The sequence below is a fragment of the Rhinatrema bivittatum genome, chromosome 8, assembly GCF_901001135.1.
Source record: "Rhinatrema bivittatum chromosome 8, aRhiBiv1.1, whole genome shotgun sequence".
Taxonomy (NCBI): Eukaryota; Metazoa; Chordata; class Amphibia; order Gymnophiona; family Rhinatrematidae; genus Rhinatrema; species Rhinatrema bivittatum.
This window is the reverse complement of record NC_042622.1, coordinates 274,841,831-274,866,072: the sequence shown is the minus strand read 5'-3', so window position 1 is coordinate 274,866,072 and position 24,242 is coordinate 274,841,831. Positions and strand designations below refer to the sequence as shown.

The following is a 24,242-nucleotide window of genomic DNA, read 5'->3' as shown; positions in this document are numbered from 1 at the left end:
AGTACAACACCAACAGCCACTACCACAGCAAGCACTACAGCAACACCTTCACAGAGTACTACCTCTACAAATGGAGGAACAACCACACCTCAGCCAACCAGCAGTGCACCAGCAACAACCACATCACCCAAAAACACAACTACACTAGTAAGTACATCACCCACTACTGTTCCAACTACTGCATCAACAGTCACAACCACAGGTAGCAGTACAGCAACAACTGTTCAGAGTCCCACAGCTACAACTGCAGGAACAACCTCCAAACAGAGAACAAGGAGTGCATCAGTAATCACAACAGCAATTGAAGGTACAACTTCACAATTGATAAGTACATCACCCACAAATTCTCCAACCATAGCACCAACAGCCATAACCACAACAAGCACTACAGCAACACCTGCACAGAGTTCTACCTCTAGATCTACTGGAACAACCACCCCTCAGCCACCAACCACTGCATCAGCAACAACCACAGCACCTGAAAGCACAAGTATATCATTAAGTTCATCACCCACACATTTTCCAACTACTACCACAACAGTCACAACCACAGCAAGCTTTATAGCAACAACTGTACAGAGTTCCACAGCTACAACTGCAAGAACAACCACCTCAGAGCCAATAAGCAGTGCACCAGCAACCAAAACAGCATCTGGAAGCACACCTACTCAATTGCTAACTATATCACCCAAAACCTCTCCACCTACAACTCCAACAGCTTCAACCACAGCAATCACAACAATACCTACACAGAGTTCAACCACTACAACTGCAAAAACAACAATCACCCCTCAGTCACCAAGCAATTCATCAGCAACCACAACAGGACCTGGGAGCATAACTACACAATTGATAAGTACATCACCCACAACCTCTCCAACTACAACACCAAAATCCACAACTACAGCAAACACTACAGCAACACCTACACAGAGTTCTACCACAACTGCAGCAACAACTACACCTCAGCCAATAAGCAGTGTACCAGCAACAACCACAATACCTGAAAGCATATCTACACCATTAAGTACAACACCCACAACTTTCCAAACAACTACAACAACATTCACAACCACAGCAAGCACTACAGCAATAACTGCACTGAGTTCTACAGGCACAACTGCAGGATTAATGTCAGCACAGGGAACAAGCACATCACCTGCTACAAAAACAGTGCCTAAAAGCACAAACATAGAACTAATAAGCACATCAGCAACTTCTGTTTCATCACCCACTTCCACAGCAAGCACTACAGCAAGTGGTATTCAAAATACTACAGTGAAATTTGCAGGCACAACCACCCTAAAGCCAACAAGGCGTACACTAGCAACAACCACACCACCTGAAAACACAATTACACAGTTGTTAAGTACATCACCTATAACTGTTCGAACTACTGTACCATCAGTCACAAACACAGCTAGCTCTACAAAACATGCTCAGAGTTCAAAAGGTACAACTATAGGAACAACCTCTCAAAAGTCAACAATCAATGTACCAGCAGCCTCAACAGCACTTGAAAGCACAATTACTCAATTGATAAGTGCTTCATCCATAACTGTTCCAACTACAACACCAAAAGCCATACCCATTGCAAGCACTACTACAATACCTCCTCAGAGTTCCACAGGCACAACTGCAAGAACAATTTCAGCACAGGCAACAAGCACACCAGCATCTACAACAACAGAGTCTAAAAGCACAACTACAGAACTGATTAGCACATCAGCAACTATTGTTTCATCACCCATATCGACAGCAAGCACTACTGTGACAGGTGCTCCAAGTATCACAGGGAGATCTACAGGCACAACCTCCCCAAGGCCAACAATCAGTGCACGAGCATCAACCATACCACCTGAAAGTACATCACCTAGAATTGTCCCAATTACTGCAACATCAGTTACAACCACGGCTAGCCCTTCAACACCTGCTGAAAACTCAATAGGAACAACTGCAGGAGCAATCTCTCAAAAGCCAACAAGCAGTGCACCAGCAACCACAACAAAACCTGAAAGCACAACTACACAATTGAAAAGTACTTCTACTACTGTTTCAACTACAACAACAACAGCCACAACCATAGTGAGCACTACTGCAACACCCCCTCAGAGTTCTACAGGTACAATTGCAGAAACAAACTCATCACAAGTAACAAGCACACCAGAAGCTACAACAACAGTGCCTAAAAGCATAATCACAGAATTGATTATCACATCAGCAACTACTGTTTCATCACCCACATCCACAGCAATCACTACAGTGACAGGTGCTCTAAGTACCACAGGGATAAGAGCAGGAACAAGTTCCCCACAGTCCACAAGCACTGTAGCAGCATCCACCAGAAAATCTGAAAGCACAACCACAGAAGAGATTATTACATTATCCACAACTGTTCGAACTACTATACCATCAGTTACAAACATGGCTACATCACCTGTTCAGAGTTCCACAGCTACAACTGCAGGCACAATTTCCCAAAAGCCTACAAGCAGTGCTCCAGCAAGTAGCACAAGAGCACCTAAAAGCACAACTCTACAATTGATAAGTACTTCATCCACTAGTGTTGCAACTGCAACACCAACAGCAACACCCACAAACACAGCAAGCACTACTCAGAATTCCCTGGGCACAACTGCAGGAATAACCTCAGCACATACAAAAAGAACACCAACAGCTACAACAATAGTGTCTAAAAGCACTACCTTAGAACTAATAGGCACATCAGCAACTACTGTTCTATCACCTACATCCACAGAAAGGACTATAGCAATAGGTACTGAAAGTACCACAGGAATATCTGCAGTCTCAACCTCGTCAACCACTACAGCAACTGCTGCTCAAAGCTCCTCAGCTATAACTATAGAAACAACCTCCCAAAAGCCAGCAAGCAGTGCACCAGCAACCACATCAGCACCCGAAAGCACAACTTCACAGTTGATAAGTACTTCATTCACTACTGCTCCAACTACAAAATCAACAGCCACAGCTATAGTAAACACTACAGAAACACCAGTTGAGAGTTCCACAGGCACAACTGTTTCAACACCCACATCCACAGCAAACACTACAGTGACAAATGCTCCACGTTTCACAAGGAATACTGCAGAAACAACCTCCCTGCAGCCCAGAAGCAGTGTCACAGCAACCAGAACAACATCTGAAAGCACAACCATGAAAATAATTCATGGAACCACAACTATTCCAACTACCACACCTACAGTCACAACCACAAGTACTACAACAACAAATAATCAGAATTCCACTGGGACAATTGAAGGAAAAACCTCCAAACAGCCTACAAGCATTGTAACAGCAACCATCATAACACCTGAAAGCACCACTACAGAAGTAATTAGTACATCAACCATAACTGTTTCAATTACCAGCCCAACAGTCACAAACATAGCAAACACTACAGCTATACCTACTCAAAGTTCCACAGGAACAAATTTAGGAACAACTTCCCCACATCCTACAAGCAGTGTAACAGCAACCACCACAACATTTGAAAGCACAACAATAAACATTATTGGTACATCACTCACAACTGTTCTAAATACTATACCAACAGCCACAACCACGGCTATCACTACAGCAACAGCTGCTCAGAGTTCCACAGGCATACTTCCCAGAAATACCACAGCACAGACTACAAGCACACCTGTAGCTACAACCATTTTACCTAAAAGCACAACCACACAACTGATAGACACAACTGCAACTATTGTTTCAACAATCACACCAAAAGTAGGCAGTACATCAACAGCTTCTCCAATTACCACAGGGACAACTGTAGAAAAATCCTCCCTACAGCCCATAGGTAGTGTTACAGCAACAACTGGAACTCCTGAAAGCATGACTTCAGAAGTTATTAGTAAGTCACCCAAAACTGTTCCAACTACTACACCAACAGTCACAATTACAGCTAGCACTACAGCAACATCTACTCAGAGTTCCACAGTGACAACTGCAGGAGCAGTCCTGCCACAACCAACAAACAGTGTACCAGCAATCACAAAAGCACCTGAAGGCACATCTACAGAATCAATTAGTACTTCATCCTCTTTTCTTCTGACGACAACACCAACAATCACAACAAGCACTAGAGCAACAGCTGCTCACAGTTCTGTCACAAGTGCAGGAGCATCTTCAATACAGGCAACAAGCACTCTAGCAGTTACCACCACGGCAATTAAAAGCTCAACCACAGAAGTGATAAATATATCAGCCCCTATGGCTTCAGCTACAACTCCAATACTCATATCTAATGCAAGCACTGCAGTGACAACAGCTAAGAGTACTATAGGTACATCTATAGGAACAACCTCAGCAAAAACAACAAGCAGTGTACCAGTTACCACCACAAAAACTGAAAGCAGGACCACTACTATTGGAACTACCTCACTGGCATTACCCAAAGAAATCATCACTGCTCAGACAGGGACATCAACCATTAGAACCTTTGGATCCAATACAATAACCGTTAATGGGGATACCACAATTCCATTGAAATCCACTATTATAGAGACAAACAAAAGCCCAGTAACCACTGTCAAAACCATAAGTACAACAAACCCTTTTGCAGCATCTGGAAGCACATTGGTGGCTGTAACATCAACAGCAAGTAAGAAGTACCGTTTTTTAAGTATGCTTGTATGGCATGACTGTGGCTTACATTCTCTTTCGGTCAGTTGAAAATTCATGAGCTTGCCCCATGGACAATCTGTGTGTATGAATGAGCACTTGCTTTCTACTTCCCTAAAACTGAAGGAGACATATGAACTGTATAAAGAATGAACAGAATAACATATATTGCACATTTGAGTAATTCTTTTGTTGGAAGCATTAGTGTCCTGGTACAGCTGTCATGAGCTCAGAGTAACAGCCAAAGTAATTTTGGTGGCTGGCAGTTAATTAATATGATGATATCTCAGTGGTCCCATACCCTGTCCTGCATTCACAAGAAACAGGACTGGTATCAGGATATCTAAAATGATTATGCATGAGATAGATTTGCATATATTGGTGAACTCATCTTGCAAATGTATGCCTTGCATACTCATTGTAACTCTCCTGAAAATCAGTCTGGTCTGTTATGCCTCCTGGACAGGATTGGGAAATATTGTGATATTTATTGGCTACTTCAGCTTTATAATAATGTCACAAACTGGGAAGGGAATAGTTAATACAACGGAAAATGTCATAATGCCGCTGTATCGCTCCATGGTGAGACCGCACCTTGAATACTGTGTACAATTCTGGTCACCGCATCTCAATAAAGATATAATTGCGATGGAGAAGGTACAGAGAAGGGCTACCAAAATGATAAAGGGGATGGAACAGCTCCCCTATGAGGAAAGACTAAAGAGGTTAGGACTTTTCAGCTTGGAGAAGAGATGGCTGAGGGAGGGTATGATAGAGGTGTTTAAGATCATGAGAGGTCTTGAACGAGTAGATGTGAATCGGTTATTTACACTTTCGAATAATAGAAGGACTAGGGGGCATTCCATGAAGTTAGCAAGTAGCACATTTAAAACTAATCGGAGAAAATTCTTTTTCACTCAATGCACAATAAAGCTCTGGAATTTGTTGCCAGAGGATGTGGTTAGTGCAGTTAGTGTAGCTGGGTTTAAAAAAGGATTGGATAAGTTCTTGGAGGAGAAGTCCATTAATTGCTATTAATCAAGTTTACTTAGGGAACAGCCACTGCTATTAACTGCATCAGTAGCATGGGATCTTCTTAGTGTTTGGGTACTTGCCAGGTTCTTGTGGCCTTGGATTGGCCACTGTTGGAAACAGGATGCTGGGCTTGATGGACCCTTGGTCTGACCCAGCATGGCAATTTCTTATGTTCTTATGGGACCACTACATTTTCTGTAGTTGATATAATCCCTGTCCAATCAACTAAGAAGATATAATAATGTACAAATTATCATTACTTATTACTCAATCTGAAGGCTTTCCTACAGTCCGAATACCAAACATATGTAATCACAGCATCTTACCTGCCAGGTCTTGGCCAGTGAATGAATGTCAGGGACAGACAGACGGATAGACAAGCTCTCCCTGTACTAGAATGCCTCATAACCGAATAATGTGAAAGACATGCAGTCTCCAAAGGGAACTGCTCGTACTATAATATAATGGTAATAACACAAAAAAAAACATTGTGTGGCAATAAATACTTTAGAAACCCAAGGTAGGTTAAAAAAAAGAGTCATAGCTCCTTGGTCTTCCTTTTGCAACATGGCACATCTGCATTCTTTTGTCTTCTGCTGACGGAAGTATTTATTTGTATCAGGTATAATAACTGAAGAAATTATTAACCCAGTCACGAACAAGCCAATCGAAGTAAAGCCGAATGCCACAACTCCACAGAGCACTCCTCAGTCGACAGCACCACCCTCAAGTACCAGGACCACTACTGCAGGTAAGGGCTACAGCTGCACGAAAACGGTTATTTATCAAGGCTTCTTTCCATATTCTGCTGGAATTTCCAAAAACAAAGGAATTCACCAATCTAAAATCTCTCAATTGATGTATGGAATAAGTATCAAAATAAGTTATTAGCAGCCAGAAAACACAGAGAATATCCTGTGAATCCTGAGAGATCCTCAGACTTCCTGTCAGATTAACAGTGCCAGAATACCCAATTAACATTGTGTTCTCTTATTAATTGTCCCCTATATTTGTTCAGTGTTATTGCTGTATCGCTAATCACAAACCTTTTTTGCATCTCTTTAGAGAGTACAACCTCCCCTACTATGTCAGTGTCAGAGAGCACGAGCACAGCAGCCCCATCCAGCAAAGTATCCACAGAAGGTACATCCACTATTGCAGGTACCATCAGCACATCCACAACTCCACAAACTACAAGAACCACAACTACAGTCGCCACTAAAACCCTGGCTGAGAACACCACAGCAACTACAGCTAGTATCTCCACCGCTGCAGTTACAGCCATAGCAAACACAACAGCTGCAACTGAAGCTACCACAATACAAGAAAAGAACAAGACAACAAGCACATCAGGTATCAGTAACACTGCCGTACTGCCACCTGGGAGCACCACAGCAACTACAGCTAGTATCTCCACCGCTGCAGTTACAGCCACAGCAAACACAACAGCTGCAACTGAAGCTACCACAATACAAGAAAAGAACAAGACAACAAGTACATCAGGCATCAGTACCACTGCCGTACTGCCACCTGGGAGCACCACAGCAACTACAGCTAGTATCTCCACCGCTGCAGTTACAGCCACAGCAAACACAACAGCTGAAACTGAAGCTACCACAACACAAGAAAAGAACAAGACAACAAGCACATCAGGTATCATTACCACTGCCCTGGTGCCACCTCGGAGCACCACAGCAACTACAGCTAGTATCTCCACCGCTGCAGTTACAGCCATAGCAAACACAACAGCAGCAACTGAAGCTACCACAACACAAGAAAAGAACAAGACAACAAGCACATCAGGTATCAGTACCACTGCCCTGGTGCCACCTGGGAGCACCACAGCAACTACAGCTAGTATCTCCACCGCTGCAGTTACAGCCATAGCAAACACAACAGCCGCAACTGAAGCTACCACAACACAAGAAAAGAACAAGACAACAAGCACATCAGGTATCAGTACCACTGCCGTAACGCCACCTGGGAGCACCACAGCAACTACAGCTAGTATCTCCACCGCTACAGTTACAGCCATAGCAAACACAACAGCCGCAACTGAAGCTACCACAACACAAGAAACGAACAAGACAACAAGCACAACAGGCATTAGTACCACTGCCCAGGTACCACCTGGGAGCACCACAGCAACTACAGCTAGTATCTCCACCGCTGCAGTTACAGCCATAGCAAACACAACAGCCGCAACTGAAGCTACCACAACACAAGAAAAGAACAGGACAACAAGCACATCAGGCATCAGTACCTCTGCCGTACTGCCACCTGGGAGCACCACAGCAACTACAGCTAGTATCTCCACCGCTGCAGTTACAGCCATAGCAAACACAACAGCCGCAACTGAAGCTACCACAACACAAGAAAAGAACAAGACAACAAGCACATCAGGTATCAGTACCTCTGCCGTACTGCCACCTGGGAGCACCACAGCAACTACAGCTAGTATCTCCACCGCTGCAGTTACAGCCATAGCAAACACAACACCCGCAACTGAAGCTACCACAACACAAGAAAAGAACAAGACAACAAGCACATCAGGCATCAGTACCACTGCCCTGGTGCCACCTGGGAGCACCACAGCAACTACAGCTAGTATCTCCACCGCTGCAGTTACAGCCGTAGCAAACACAACAGCCGCAACTGAAGCTACCACAACTCAGGAAAAGAACAAGACAACAAGCACATCAGGCATCAGTACCACTGCCCTGGTGCCACCTGGGAGCACCACAGCAACTACAGCTAGTATCTCCACCGCTGCAGTTACAGCCATAGCAAACACAACAGCTGCAACTAAAGCTACCACAACACAAGAAAAGAACAAGACAACAAGCACATCAGGTATCAGTACCACTGCCCTGGTGCCACCTGGGAGCACCACAGCAACTACAGCTAGTATCTCCACCGCTGCAGTTACAGCCATAGCAAACACATCAGCCGCAACTGAAGCTACCACAACACAAGAAAAGAACAAGACAACAAGCACATCAGGCATCAGTACCACTGCCCTGGTGCCACCTGGGAGCACCACAGCAACTACAGCTAGTATCTCCACCGCTGCAGTTACAGCCATAGCAAACACAACAGCCGCAACTGAAGCTACCACAACACAAGAAAAGAACAAGACAACAAGCACATCTGGCATCAGTACCACTGCTGTACTGCCACCTGGGAGCACCACAGCAACTACAGCTAGTATCTCCACCGCTGCAGTTACAGTCATAGCAAACACAACAGCCGCAACTGAAGCTACCACAACACAAGAAAAGAACAAGACAACAAGCACATCAGGCATCAGTACCACTGCCCTGGTGCCACCTGGGAGCACCACAGCAACTACAGCTAGTATCTCCACCGCTGCAGTTACAGCCGTAGCAAACACAACAGCCACAACTGAAGCTACCACAACACAAGAAAAGAACAAGGCAACAAGCACATCAGGCATCAGTACCAGACCAGCAAAGAGTACCATAGAAGCCACAGTGGGCATCAGTACAGCTGCCACCTTGCCCTATGAGAGTACCACAGCAACCGCACCAGGTACCAGTATCACTGCTACTACCACCACCACCACACCAGCAAAGAACACCACAGCGCCCGTCCCTCCTACCAACACTACTTCTGCTACCACACCAGGTACAGTATAGACATTTTTTATTAATATGCAGATCAGTCTGAATGGCCTCAGTCAAACTTAATTTAGCAACATCTAAAATACAAATCCTTGTTCGAGACCAATGGTGAATATTGGGTGATAACTGGGAGAGAATAGTTAGAAAACAGAATATAGAAGGAATCAGAAATCTGTAACCTCCCGTCCTCGATCAATTTTCTCTTCCATCTCACAGAATTCACTTGTCCCTATCAAAATTTAGACTCCCGACCTTATGACCTGGAACACTGTTCCCATCCTCCTTGTCCACTCTCCCTGCCCTTCCCCTAATGGTACAGGTAGACACCGGAGACTGAAATGACAGCAGATGGGAAGGACTGGGCCAGTGAGATGGTCTAAAGTCTTCAATGTATCAATGTAGCTCACAAAGCTTAACCTGTGCATCCTGCAACCATTCTTCTCTCCTACAGCACTGACAGAAGTGTTTTTCTCTATATCAGGTATTGCAACTGAAGAAGTTATTAACCCAGTTACAAACAAACCAATAGAAATTAAACCAAATGCCACAATACCACAAACCACTGCTCCAGCAACAGCATCGTCCACAAGTACCGTGGCCACTCCTGGAAGTAAGTGCTACGGCTGCAGGGTAACCTCTATTTCTCCAGGCTTGTTTCCATACTACTGGAATACGGAAAGATAAAGGAATTCACCAATCTAAAATGCTGGCTGATCTATGAGATCAGTCTCAAAATAAGTTATTGCCAGATAACCCGGAGAACAGAAGTGTCTCACTTTTTAATATCCTGGGAGTTCTGGGTCAGATAACCATTGCCAGAAAACAGAGTTAACATTCTTTCCCTGTCCTCTATATTTGTCCAGTGTTATTGCTGTATCTCTAATCACAAACCTTTTTTTCCATCTCTTTAGAGAGTACAACCTCCTCTACTATTTCAGTGTCAGAGAGCACAAGCACAGCAGCCCCATCCAGCAAAGTATCCACAGAAGGTACATCCACTATTGCAGGTACCATCAGCACATCCACAACTCCACAAACTACAAGAACAACAACTACTGTCGCCACTAAAACCCTGGCTGAGAACACCACAGCAACTACAGCTAGTACTTCCACCGCTGCAGTTACAGTCATAGCAAACACAACAGCCGTAACTGAAGCTACCACAACACAAGAAAAGAACAAGACAACAAGCACATCAGCTATCAGTACCACTGCCCTGGTACCACCTGGGAGCACCACAGCAACTACAGCTAGAATCTCCACCGCTGCAGTTACAGTCATAGCAAACACAACAGCTGCAACTGAAGCTACCACAACACAAGAAAAGAACAAGACAACAAGCACATCAGGCATCAGTACCACTGCCCTGGTGTCACCTGGGAGCACCACAGCAACTACAGCTAGTATCTCCACCGCTGCAGTTACAGTCATAGCAAACACATCAGCCGCAACTGAAGCTACCACAACACAAGAAAAGAACAAGACAACAAGCACATCAGGCATCAGTACCACTGCCCTGGTGCCACCTGGGAGCACCACAGCAACTACAGCTAGTACATCCACCGCTGCAGTTACAGCCGTAGCAAACACAACAGCCGCAACTGAAACTACCACAACTCAGGAAAAGAACAAGACAACAAGCACATCAGGCATCAGTACCACTGCCCTGTTGCCACCTGGGAGCACCACAGCAACTACAGCTAGTATCTCCACCGCTGCAGTTACAGCCATAGCAAACACAACAGCCGCAACTGAAGCTACCACAACACAAGAAAAGAACAAGACAACAAGCACATCAGGCATCAGTACCACTGCCCTGGTGCCACCTGGGAGCACCACAACAACTACAGCTAGTATCTCCACCGCTGCAGTTACAGTCATAGCAAACACAACAGCCGCAACTGAAGCTACCACAACTCAGGAAAAGAACAAGACAACAAGCATATCAGGAATCAGTACCACTGCCCTTGTGCCACCTGGAAGCACCACAACACCTACAGCTAGTATCTCCACCACTGCAGTTACAGTCATAGCAAACACAACAGCCACAACTGAAGCTACCACAACACAAGAAAAGAACAAGACAACAAGCACATCAGCTATCAGTACCACTGCCCTGGTACCACCTGGGAGCACCACAGCAACTACAGCTAGTATCTCCACCGCTGCAGTTACAGCCGTAGCAAATACAACAGCTGCAACTAAAGCTACCACAACACAAGAAAAGAACAAGACAACAAGCACATCAGGTATCAGTACCACTGCCCTGGTGCCACCTGGGAGCACCACAGCAACTACAGCTAGTATCTCCACCGCTGCAGTTACAGCCGTAGCAAACACAACAGCCGCAACTGAAACTACCACAACTCAGGAAAAGAACAAGACAACAAGCACATCAGGCATCAGTACCACTGCCCTGGTGCCACCTGGGAGCACCACAGCAACTACAGCTAGTATCTCCACCGCTGCAGTTACAGCCATAGCAAACACAACAGCCGCAACTGAAGCTACCACAACACAAGAAAAGAACAAGACAACAAGCACATCAGGCATCAGTACCACTGCCCTGGTGCCACCTGGGAGCACCACAGCAACTACAGCTAGTATCTCCACCGCTGCAGTTACAGCCATAGCAAACACAACAGCCGCAACTGAAGCTACCACAACACAAGAAAAGAACAAGACAACAAGCACATCTGGCATCAGTACCAGACCAGCAAAGAGTACCATAGAAGCCACAGTGGGCATCAGTACAGCTGCCACCTTGCCCTATGAGAGTACCACAGCAACCGCACCAGGTACCAGTATCACTGCTACTACCACCACCACACCAACAAAGAACACCACAGCGCCCGTCCCTCCTACCAACACTACTTCTGCTACCACACCAGGTACAGTATAGACATTTTTTATTAATATGCAGATCAGTCTGAATGGCCTCAGTCAAACTTAATTTAGCAACATCTAAAATACAAATCCTTGTTTGAGACCAATGGTGAATATTGGGTGATAACTGGGAGAGAATAGTTAGAAAACAGAATATAGAAGGAATCAGAAATCTGTAACCTCCCGTCCTCGATCAATTTTCTCTTCCATCTCACAGAATTCACTTGTCCCTATCAAAATTTAGACTCCCGACCTTATGACCTGGAACACTGTTCCCATCCTCCTTGTCCACTCTCCCTGCCCTTCCCCTAATGGTACAGGTAGACACCGGAGACTGAAATGACAGCAGATGGGAAGGACTGGGCCAGTGAGATGGTCTAAAGTCTTCAACGTATCAATGTAGCTCACAAAGCTTAACCTGTGCATCCTGCAACCATTCTTCTCTCCTACAGCACTGACAGAAGTGTTTTTCTCTATATCAGGTATTGCAACTGAAGAAGTTATTAACCCAGTTACAAACAAACCAATAGAAATTAAACCAAATGCCACAATACCACAAACCACTGCTCCAACAACAGCATCGTCCACAAGTACCGTGACCACTCCTGGAAGTAAGTGCTACGGCTGCACGGTATCCTCTATTTCTCCAGGCTTGTTTCCATACTACTGGAATACGGAAAGATAAAGGAATTCACCAATCTAAAATCCTGGCTGATCTATGAGATCAGTCTCAAAATAACTTATTGCCAGATTACCCAGAGAACAGAAGTGTCTCACTTTTTAATATCCTGGGAGTTCTGGGTCAGATAACCATTGCCAGAAAACAGAGTTAACATTCTTTCCCTGTCCTCTATATTTGTCCAGTGTTAATGCTGTATCTCTAATCACAATCCTTTTTTGCATCTCTTTAGAGAGTACAACCTCCTCTACTATTTCAGTGTCAGAGAGCACGAGCACAGCAGCCCCATCCAGCAAAGTATCCACAGAAGGTACTTCCACTATTGCAGGTACCATCAGCACATCCACAACTCCACAAACTACAAGAGCCACAACTACTGTCGCCACTAAAACCCTGGCTGAGAACACCACAGCAACTTCAGCTAGTATCTCCACCGCTGCAGTTACAGCCATAGCAAACACAACAGCCGCAACTGAAGCTACCACAACACAAGAAAAGAACAAGACAACAAGCACATCAGGCATCAGTACCACTGCCCTGGTGCCACCTGGGAGCACCACAGCAACTACAGCTAGTATCTCCACCGCTGCAGTTACAGTCAGTAGCAAACACAACAAGCCGCAACTGAAGCTACCACAACTCAGGAAAAGAACAAGACAACAAGCACATCAGGCATCAGTACCACTGCCCTGGTGCCACCTGGGAGCACCACAACAACTACAGCTAGTATCTCCACCGCTGCAGTTACAGTCCGTAGCAAACACATCAGCCGCAACTGAAGCTACCACAACACAAGAAAAGAACAAGACAACAAGCACATCAGGCATCAGTACCACTGCCCTGGTGCCACCTGGGAGCACCACAGCAACTACAGCTAGTATCTCCACTGCTGCAGTTACAGCCGTAGCAAACACAACAGCCGCAACTGAAGCTACCACAACTCAGGAAAAGAACAAGACAACAAGCACATCAGGCATCAGTACCACTGCCCTGGTGCCACCTGGGAGCACCACAGCAACTACAGCTAGTATCTCCACCGCTGCAGTTACAGCCATAGCAAACACAACAGCTGCAACTAAAGCTACCACAACACAAGAAAAGAACAAGACAACAAGCACATCAGCTATCAGTACCACTGCCCTGGTACCACCTGGGAGCACCACAGCAACTACAGCTAGTATCTCCACCGCTGCAGTTACAGCCGTAGCAAATACAACAGCTGCAACTAAAGCTACCACAACACAAGAAAAGAACAAGACAACAAGCACATCAGGCATCAGTACCACTGCCCTGGTGCCACCTGGGAGCACCACAGCAACTACAGCTAGTATCTCCACCGCTGCAGTTACAGCCGTAGCAAACACAACAGCCGCAACTGAAACTACCACAACTCAGGAAAAGAACAAGACAACAAGCACATCAGGCATCAGTACCACTGCCCTGGTGCCACCTGGGAGCACCACAGCAACTACAGCTAGTATCTCCACTGCTGCAGTTACAGCCATAGCAAACACAACAGCCGCAACTGAAGCTACCACAACACAAGAAAAGAACAAGACAACAAGCACATCAGGCATCAGTACCACTGCCCTGGTGCCACCTGGGAGCACCACAGCAACTACAGCTAGTATCTCCACCACTGCAGTTACAGTCATAGCAAACACAACAGCCGCAACTGAAGCTACCACAACACAAGAAAAGAACAAGACAACAAGCACATCTGGCATCACTACCACTGCTGTACTGCCACCTGGGAGCACCAGCACAAACGTGCCTGCTACAAATACAACTTTTGCCACCAGACCAGCAAAGAGTACCATAGAAGCCACAGTGGACATCAGTACAGCTGCCAGCTTGCCCTATGAGAGTACAACAGCAACAGCAGCAGGTACCATTATCACTGCTACTACCACCTCCACCACACCAGCAAAGAACACCACAGCGCCCGTCCCTCCTACCAACACTACTTCTGCTACCACACCAGGTACAGTATAGACATTTTGTATTAATATGCAGATCGGTCTGAATGGCCTCAGTCAAACTTAATTTAGCAACATCTAAAATACAAGTCCTGGGTGTAGACCAATGGTGAATATTGGGTGATAACTGGGAGAGAATAGTTAGAAAACAGAATAAAGAAGGAATCAGAAATCTGTAACCTCCCTTCCTCCATCAATTTTCTCTTCCAGTTCACAGAATTTAGTTGTCTCTATCAAAATTTAGACTCCCGACCTTATAGGAAAGGAGGATGACTTGGAACACTGTTCCCATCCTCCTTGTCCACTCTCCCTGCCCTTCCCTAATGGTACAGGTAGACACCGGAGACTGAAATGACAGCAGATGGGAAGGACTGGGCCAGTGAGATGGTCTAAAGTCTTCAACGTATCAATGTAGCTCACAAAGCTTAACCTGTGCATCCTGCAACCATTCTTCTCTCCTACAGCACTGACAGAAGTGTTTTTCTCTATATCAGGTATTGCAACTGAAGAAGTTATTAACCCAGTTACAAACAAACCAATAGAAATTAAACCAAATGCCACAATACCACAAACCACTGCTCCAGCAACAGCATCGTCCACAAGTACCGTGACCACTCCTGGAAGTAAGTGCTACGGCTGCACGGTAACCTCTATTTCTCCAGGCCTGTTTCCATACTACTGGAATACGGAAAGATAAAGGAATTCACCAATCTAAAATCCTGGCTGATCTATGAGATCAGTCTCAAAATAACTTATTGCCAGATAACCCGGAGAACAAAAGTGTCTCACTTTTTAATATCTGGGGAATTCAGGGTCAGATAACCATTGCCAGAAAACAGAGCTAACATTCTTTCCCTGTCCTCTATATTTGTCCAGTGTTAATGCTGTATCTCTAATCACAAACCTTTTTTCCATCTCTTTAGAGAGTACAACCTCCCCTACTATTTCAGTGTCAGAGAGCACGAGCACAGCAGCCCCATCCAGCAAAGTATCCACAGAAGGTACATCCACTATTGCAGGTACCATCAGCACATCCACAACTCCACAAACTACAAGAACCACAACTACCGTCGCCACTAAAACCCTGCCTGAGAACACCACAGCAACTACAGCTAGTATCTCCACCGCTGCAGTTACAGCCATAGCAAACACAACAGCTGCAACTGAAGCTACCAAAACACAAGAAAAGAACAAGACAACAAGCACATCAGGCATCAGTACCACTGCTGTACTGCCACCTGGGAGCACCGCAGCAACTACAGCTAGTATCTCCACCGCTGCAGTTACAGTCATAGCAAACACAACAGCTGCAACTGAAGCTACCACAACACAAGAAAAGAACAAGACAACAAGCACATCAGGCATCAGTACCACTGCCCTGGTGCCACATGGGAGCACCACAGCAACTACAGCTAGTATCTCCATCGCTGCAGTTACAGCCGTAGCAAACACAACAGCCGCAACTGAAGCTACAACAACTCAGGAAAAGAACAAGACAACAAGCACATCTGGCATCAGTACCACTGCCCTGGTGCCACCTGGGAGCACCACAACAACTACAGCTAGTATCTCCACCGCTGCAGTTACAGCCATAGCAAACACAACAGCCACAACTGAAGCTACCACAACACAAGAAAAGAACAAGACAACAAGCACATCAGGCATCAGTACCAGACCAGCAAAGAGTACCATAGAAGCCACAGTGGGCATCAGTACAGCTGCCACCTTGCCCTATGAGAGTACCACAGCAACCGCACCAGGTACCAGTATCATTGCTACTACCACCTCCACCACACCAGCAAAGAACACCACAGCGCCCGTCCCTCCTACCAACACTACTTCTGCTACCACACCAGGTACAGTATAGACATTTTTTATTAATATGCAGATCAGTCTGAATGGCCTCAGTCAAACTTAATTTAGCAACATCTAAAATACAAATCCTTGTTCGAGACCAATGGTGAATATTGGGTGATAACTGGGAGAGAATAGTTAGAAACCAGAATATAGAAGGAATCAGAAATCTGTAACCTCCCTTCGTCCATGAATTTTGTCTTCCATCTCACAGAATTTACTTGTCCCTATCAAAATTTAGACTCCCGACCTTATGACCTGGAACACTGTTCCCATCCTCCTTGTCCACTCTCCCTGCCCTTCCCCTAATGGTACAGGTAGACACCGGAGACTGAAATGACAGCAGATGGGAAGGACTGGGCCAGTGAGATGGTCTAAAGCCTTCAACGTATCAATGTAGCTCACAAAGCTTAACCTGTGCATCCTGCAACCATTCTTCTCTCCTACAGCACTGACAGAAGTGTTTTTCTCTATATCAGGTATTGCAACTGAAGAAGTTATTAACCCAGTTACAAACAAACCAATAGAAATTAAACCAAATGCCACAATACCACAAACCACTGCTCCAGCAACAGCATCGTCCACAAGTACCGTGACCACTCCTGGAAGTAAGTGCTACGGCTGCACGGTAACCTCTATTTCTACAGGCTTGTTTCCATACTACTGGAATACGGAAAGATAAAGGAATTCACCAATCTAAAATCCTGGCTGATCTATGAGATCAGTCTCAAAATAACTTATTGCCAGATAACCCAGAAAACAGAAGTGTCTCACTTTTTAATATCCTGGGAGTTCTGGGTCAGATAACCATTGCCAGAAAACAGAGCTAACATTCTTTCCCTGTCCTCTATATTTGTCCAGTGTTAATGCTGTATCACTAATCACAAACCTTTTTTCCATCTCTTTAGAGAGTACAACATCCCCTACTATTTCAGTGTCAGAGAGCACGAGCACAGCAGCCCCATCCAGCAAAGTATCCACAGAAGGTACATCTACTATTGCAGGTACCATCAGCACATCCACAACTCCACAAACCACAAGAACCACAACTACTGTCGCCACTAAAACCCTGCCTGAGAACACCACAGCAACTACAGCTAGTATCTCCACCGCTGCAGTTACAGCCATAGCAAACACAACAGCTACAACTGAAGCTACCACAACACAAGAAAAGAACAAGACAACAAGCACATCAGGCATCGGTACCACTGCCCTGGTACCACCTGGGAGCACCACAACAACTACAGCTAGTATCTCCACCTCTGTAGTTACAGCCTTAGCAAACACAACAGCTGCAACTGAAGCTACCACAACACAAGAAAAGAACAAGACAACAAGCACATCAGGCATCAGTACCACTGCTGAACTGCCACCTGGGAGCATCACAGCTACTACAGCTAGTATCTCCACCGCTGCAGTTATAGCCATAGCAAACACAACAGCCGCAACTGAAGCTACCACAACACAAGAAAAGAACAAGACAACAAGCACATCAGGCATCAGTACCACTGCCCTGGTGCCACCTCGGAGCACCACAGCAACTACAGCTAGTATCTCCACCGCTGCAATTACAGCCATAGCAAACACAACAGCCGTAACTGAAGCTACCACAACACAAGAAAAGAACAAGACAACAAGCACATCTGGCATCAGTACCACTGCTGTACTGCCACCTGGGAGCACCGCAACAACTAAAGGTAGTATCTCCACCGCTGCAGTTACAGCCGTAGCAAACACAACAGCCACAACTGAAGCTACCACAACACAAGAAAAGAACAAGACAACAAGCACATCAGGCATCAGTACCAGACCAGCAAAGAGTACCATAGAAGCCACAGTGGGCATCAGTACAGCTGCCACCTTTCCCTATGAGAGTACCACAGCAACCGCACCAGGTACCAGTATCACTGCTACTACCACCTCCACCACACCAGCAAAGAACACCACAGCGCCCGTCCCTCCTACCAACACTACTGCTGCTACCACATCAGGTACAGTATAGACATTTTTTATTAATATGCAGATCAGTCTGAATGGCCTCAGTCAAACTTAAATTAGCAACATCTAAAATACAAAGCCTTGTTGGAGACCAATGGTGAATATTGGGTGATAACTGGGAGAGAATAGTTAGAAAACAGAATAAAGAAGGAATCAGAAATCTGTAACCTCCCTTCCTCCATCAATTTTCTCTTCCATCTCACAGAATTTACTTGTCCCTATCAAAATTTAGACTCCCGACCTTATGACCTGGAACACTGTTCCCATCCTCCTTGTCCACTCTCTCTGCCCTTCCCCTAATGGTACAGGTAGACACCGGAGACTGAAATGACAGCAGATGGGAAGGGCTGGGCCAGTGAGATGGTCTAAAGTCTTCAACGTATCAATGTAGCTCACAAAGCTTAACCTGTGCATCCTGCAACCATTCTTCTGTCCTACAGCACTGACAGAAGTGTTTTTCTCTATATCAGGTATTGCAACTGAAGAAGTTATTAACCCAGTTACAAACAAACCAATAGAAATTAAACCAAATGCCACAATACCACAAACCACTGCTCCAACAACAGCATCGTCCACAAGTACCGTGACCACTCCTGGAAGTAAGTGCTACGGCTGCACGGTATCCTCTATTTCTCCAGGCCTGTTTCCATACTACTGGAATACGGAAAGATAAAGGAATTCACCAATCTAAAATGCTGGCTGATCTATGAGATCAGTCTCAAAATAACTTATTGCCAGATAACCCAGAGAACAGAAGTGTCTCACTTTTTAATATCCGGGGAGTTCTGGGTCAGATAACCATTGCCAGAAAACAGAGTTAACATTCTTTCCCTGTCCTCTATATTTGTCCAGTGTTAATGATGTATCGCTAATCACAAACCTTTTTTTCCATCTCTTTAGAGAGTACAACCTCCCCTACTATTTCAGTGTCAGAGAGCACGAGCACAGCAGCCCCATCCAGCAAAGTATCCACAGAAGGTACATCTACTATTGCAGGTACCATCAGCACATCCACAACTCCACAAACTACAAGAACCACAACTACTGTCGCCACTAAAACCCTGGCTGAGAACAACACAGCAACTACAACTAGTATCTCCACTTCTGCAGTTACAGCCATAGCAAACACAACAGCTGCAACTGAAGCTACTACAATACAAGAAAAGAACAAGACAACAAGCACATCAGGTATCAGTACCACTGCTGTACTGCCACCTGGGAGCAACACAGCAACTACAGCTAGTATCTCCACCGCTGCAGTTACAGTGATAGCAAACACAACAGCCACCACTGAAGCTACCACAACACAAGAAAAGAACAAGACAACAAGCACATCAGGCATCAGTACTACTGCCCTGGTACCACCTGGGAGCACCACAACAACTACAGCTAGTATCTCCACCGCTGCAGTTGCAGCCATAGCAAACACAACAGCTTCAACTGAAGCTACTACAATACAAGAAAAGAACAAGACAACAAGCACATCAGGTATCAGTACCACTGCTGTACTGCCACCTGGGAGCACCACAGCAACTACAGCTAGTATCTCCACCGCTGCAGTTACAGTCATAGCAAACACAACAGCTGCAACTGAAGCTACCACAACACAAGAAAGGAACAAGACAACAAGCACATCAGGCATCAGTACCAGACCAGCAAAGAGTACCATAGAAGCCACAGTGGGCATCAGTACAGCCGCCACCTTGCCCTATGAGAGTACAACAGCAACAGCAGCAGGTACCATTATCACTGCTACTACCACCTCCACCACACCAGCAAAGAACACCACAGTGCCCATCCCTCCTACCAACACTACTGCTGCTACGACATCAGGTACAGTATAGACATTTTTTATTAATATGCAGATCAGTCTGAATGGCCTCAGTCAAACTTAAATTAGCAACATCTAAAATACAAATCCTTGTTGGAGACCAATGGTGAATATTGGGTGATAACTGGGAGAGAATAGTTAGAAAACAGAATAAAGAAGGAATCAGAAATCTGTAACCTCCCTTCCTCCATCAATTTTGTCTTCCATCTCACAGAATTTACTTGTCCCTATCAAAATTTAGACTCCCGACCTTATGACCTTATGACCTGGAACACTGTTCCCATCCTCCTTGTCCACTCTCCCTGCCCTTCCCTTATGGTACAGGTAGACACCGGAGACTGAAATGACAGCAGATGGGAAGGACTAGGCCAGGGACATGGTCTAAAGCTTTCAACGTATCAATGTAGCTCACAAAGCTTAACCTGTGCATCCTGCAACCATTCTTCTCTCCTACAGCACTGACAGAAGTGTTTTTCTCTATATCAGGTATTGCAACTGAAGAAGTTATTAACCCAGTTACAAACAAACCAATAGAAATTAAACCAAATGCCACAATACCACAAACCACTGCTCCAACAACAGCATCGTCCACAAGTACCGTGGCCACTCCTGGAAGTAAGTGCTAAGGCTGCACGGTATCCTCTATTTCTCCAGGCTTGTTTCCATACTACTGGAATACGGAAAGATAAAGGAATTCACCAATCTAAAATGCTGGCTGATCTATGAGATCAGTCTCAAAATAACTTATTGCCAGATAACCCGGATAACAAAAGTGTCTCACTTTTTAATATCCGGGGAGTTCTGGGTCAGATAACCATTGCCAGAAAACAGAGTTAACATTCTTTTCCCTGTCCTCTATATTTGTCCAGTGTTAATGCTGTATCGCTAATCACAAACCTTTTTTTCCATCTCTTTAGAGAGTACAACCTCCCCTACTATTTCAGTGTCAGAGAGCACGAGCACAGCAGCCCCATCCAGCAAAGTATCCACAGAAGGTACATCTACTATTGCAGGTACCATCAGCACATCCACAACTCCACAAACTACAAGAACCACAACTACTGTCGCCACTAAAAGCCTGGCTGAGAACAACACAGCAACTACAGCTAGTATTTCGACCGCTGCAGTTACAGCCATAGCAAACACAACAGCCGCAACTGAAGCTACCACAACACAAGAAAAGAACAAGACAACAAGCACATCAGGCATCAGTACCACTGCCCTGGTACCACCTGGGAGCACCACAGCAACTACAGCTAGTATCTCCACCGCTGCACTTACAGCCATAGCAAACACAACAGCCGCAACTGAAGCTACCACAGTAAAAGAAAAGAACAAGACAACAAGCACATCAGGCATCAGTACCACTGCTGTACTGACACCTGGGAGCACCACAGCAACTACAGCTAGTATCTCCACCGCTGCAGTTACAGCCATAGCAAACACAACAGCCGCAACTGAAGCTACCACAGCACAAGGAAAGAACAAGACAACAAGCACATCAGGCATCAGTACCACTGCTGTATTGACACCTGGGAGCACCACAGCAACTACAGCTAGTATCTCCACCGCTGCAGTTACAGTCATAGCAAACACAACAGCCGCAACTGAAGCTACCACAACACAAGAAAAGATCAAGACAACAAGCACATCAGGCATCAGTACCAGACCAGCAAAGAGTACCATAGAAGCCACAGTGGGCATCAGTACAGCCGCCACCTTGCCCTATGAGAGTACAACAGCAACAGCAGCAGGTACCATTATCACTGCTACTACCACCTCCACCACACCAGCAAAGAACACCACAGTGCCCATCCCTCCTACCAACACTACTGCTGCTACGACATCAGGTACAGTATAGACATTTTTTATTAATATGCAGATCAGTCTGAATGGCCTCAGTCAAACTTAAATTAGCAACATCTAAAATACAAATCCTTGTTGGAGACCAATGGTGAATATTGGGTGATAACTGGGAGAGAATAGTTAGAAAACAGAATAAAGAAGGAATCAGAAATCTGTAACCTCCCTTCCTCCATCAATTTTCTCTTCCATCTCACAGAATTTACTTGTCCCTATCAAAATTTAGACTCCCGACCTTATGACCTTATGACCTGGAACACTGTTCCCATCCTCCTTGTCCACTCTCCCTGCCCTTCCCTTATGGTACAGGTAGACACCGGAGACTGAAATGACAGCAGATGGGAAGGACTAGGCCAGGGACATGGTCTAAAGCTTTCAACGTATCAATGTAGCTCACAAAGCTTAACCTGTGCATCCTGCAACCATTCTTCTCTCCTACAGCACTGACAGAAGTGTTTTTCTCTATATCAGGTATTGCAACTGAAGAAGTTATTAACCCAGTTACAAACAAACCAATAGAAATTAAACCAAATGCCACAATACCACAAACCACTGCTCCAACAACAGCATCGTCCACAAGTACCGTGGCCACTCCTGGAAGTAAGTGCTAAGGCTGCAGGGTAACCTCTATTTCTCCAGGCTTGTTTCCATACTACTGGAATATGGAAAGATAAAGGAATTCACCAATCTAAAATGCTGGCTGATCTATGAGATCAGTCTCAAAATAACTTATTGCCAGATAACCCGGATAACAAAAGTGTCTCACTTTTTAATATCCGGGGAGTTCTGGGTCAGATAACCATTGCCAGAAAACAGAGTTAACATTCTTTTCCCTGTCCTCTATATTTGTCCAGTGTTAATGCTGTATCGCTAATCACAAACCTTTTTTTCCATCTCTTTAGAGAGTACAACCTCCCCTACTATTTCAGTGTCAGAGAGCACGAGCACAGCAGCCCCATCCAGCAAAGTATCCACAGAAGGTACATCTACTATTGCAGGTACCATCAGCACATCCACAACTCCACAAACTACAAGAACCACAACTACTGTCGCCACTAAAAGCCTGGCTGAGAACAACACAGCAACTACAGCTAGTATCTCCACCGCTGCACTTACAGCCATAGCAAACACAACAGCCGCAACTGAAGCTACCACAGTAAAAGAAAAGAACAAGACAACAAGCACATCAGGCATCAGTACCACTGCTGTACTGACACCTGGGAGCACCACAGCAACTACAGCTAGTATCTCCACCGCTGCAGTTACAGCCATAGCAAACACAACAGCCGCAACTGAAGCTACCACAGCACAAGGAAAGAACAAGACAACAAGCACATCAGGCATCAGTACCACTGCTGTATTGACACCTGGGAGCACCACAGCAACTACAGCTAGTATCTCCACCGCTGCAGTTACAGTCATAGCAAACACAACAGCCGCAACTGAAGCTACCACAACACAAGAAAAGAACAAGACAACAAGCACATCAGGCATCAGTACCAGACCAGCAAAGAGTACCATAGAAGCCACAGTGGGCATCAGTACAGCCGCCACCTTGCCCTATGAGAGTACAACAGCAACAGCAGCAGGTACCAGTATCACTGCTACTACCACCTCCACCACACCAGCAAAGAACACCACAGTGCCCATCCCTCCTACCAACACTACTGCTGCTACCACATCAGGTACAGTATAGACATTTTTTATTAATATGCAGATCAGTCTGAATGGCCTCAGTCAAACTTAAATTAGCAACATCTAAAATACAAATCCTTGTTGGAGACCAATGGTGAATATTGGGTGATAACTGGGAGAGAATAGTTAGA

At 45.3% G+C, this 24,242-nt stretch overlaps 1 protein-coding gene across 14 annotated transcripts in view; it reads left to right on the top strand.

Annotated features, from left to right (window-relative positions):
* MUC16 (mucin 16, cell surface associated) overlaps positions 1 to 24,242 on the top strand; it is a 161,524-nt gene that overhangs the window by 44,731 nt on the left and 92,551 nt on the right. For 6 of the 14 annotated variants that reach the window (XM_029610953.1, XM_029610954.1, XM_029610952.1 and 3 more), the window contains 15 exons: positions 6,305 to 6,433; positions 6,748 to 9,330; positions 9,808 to 9,936; positions 10,238 to 12,020; positions 14,010 to 14,875; positions 15,365 to 15,493; positions 15,794 to 16,726; positions 17,204 to 17,332; positions 17,633 to 18,715; positions 19,193 to 19,321; positions 19,623 to 20,555; positions 21,040 to 21,168; positions 21,471 to 22,403; positions 22,888 to 23,016; positions 23,319 to 23,906. In XM_029610953.1, the coding sequence (XP_029466813.1) occupies positions 6,305 to 6,433; positions 6,748 to 9,330; positions 9,808 to 9,936; positions 10,238 to 12,020; positions 14,010 to 14,875; positions 15,365 to 15,493; positions 15,794 to 16,726; positions 17,204 to 17,332; positions 17,633 to 18,715; positions 19,193 to 19,321; positions 19,623 to 20,555; positions 21,040 to 21,168; positions 21,471 to 22,403; positions 22,888 to 23,016; positions 23,319 to 23,906 (10,605 nt within the window). Of the gene's footprint in view, positions 1 to 6,304; positions 6,434 to 6,747; positions 9,331 to 9,807; positions 9,937 to 10,237; positions 12,026 to 13,406; positions 13,484 to 14,009; positions 14,876 to 15,364; positions 15,494 to 15,793; positions 16,727 to 17,203; positions 17,333 to 17,632; positions 18,716 to 19,192; positions 19,322 to 19,622; positions 20,556 to 21,039; positions 21,169 to 21,470; positions 22,404 to 22,887; positions 23,017 to 23,318; positions 23,907 to 24,242 lie in introns of all 14 variants that reach the window. The other 8 variants (XM_029610950.1, XM_029610951.1, XM_029610949.1 and 5 more) reach the window with 8 other exon arrangements.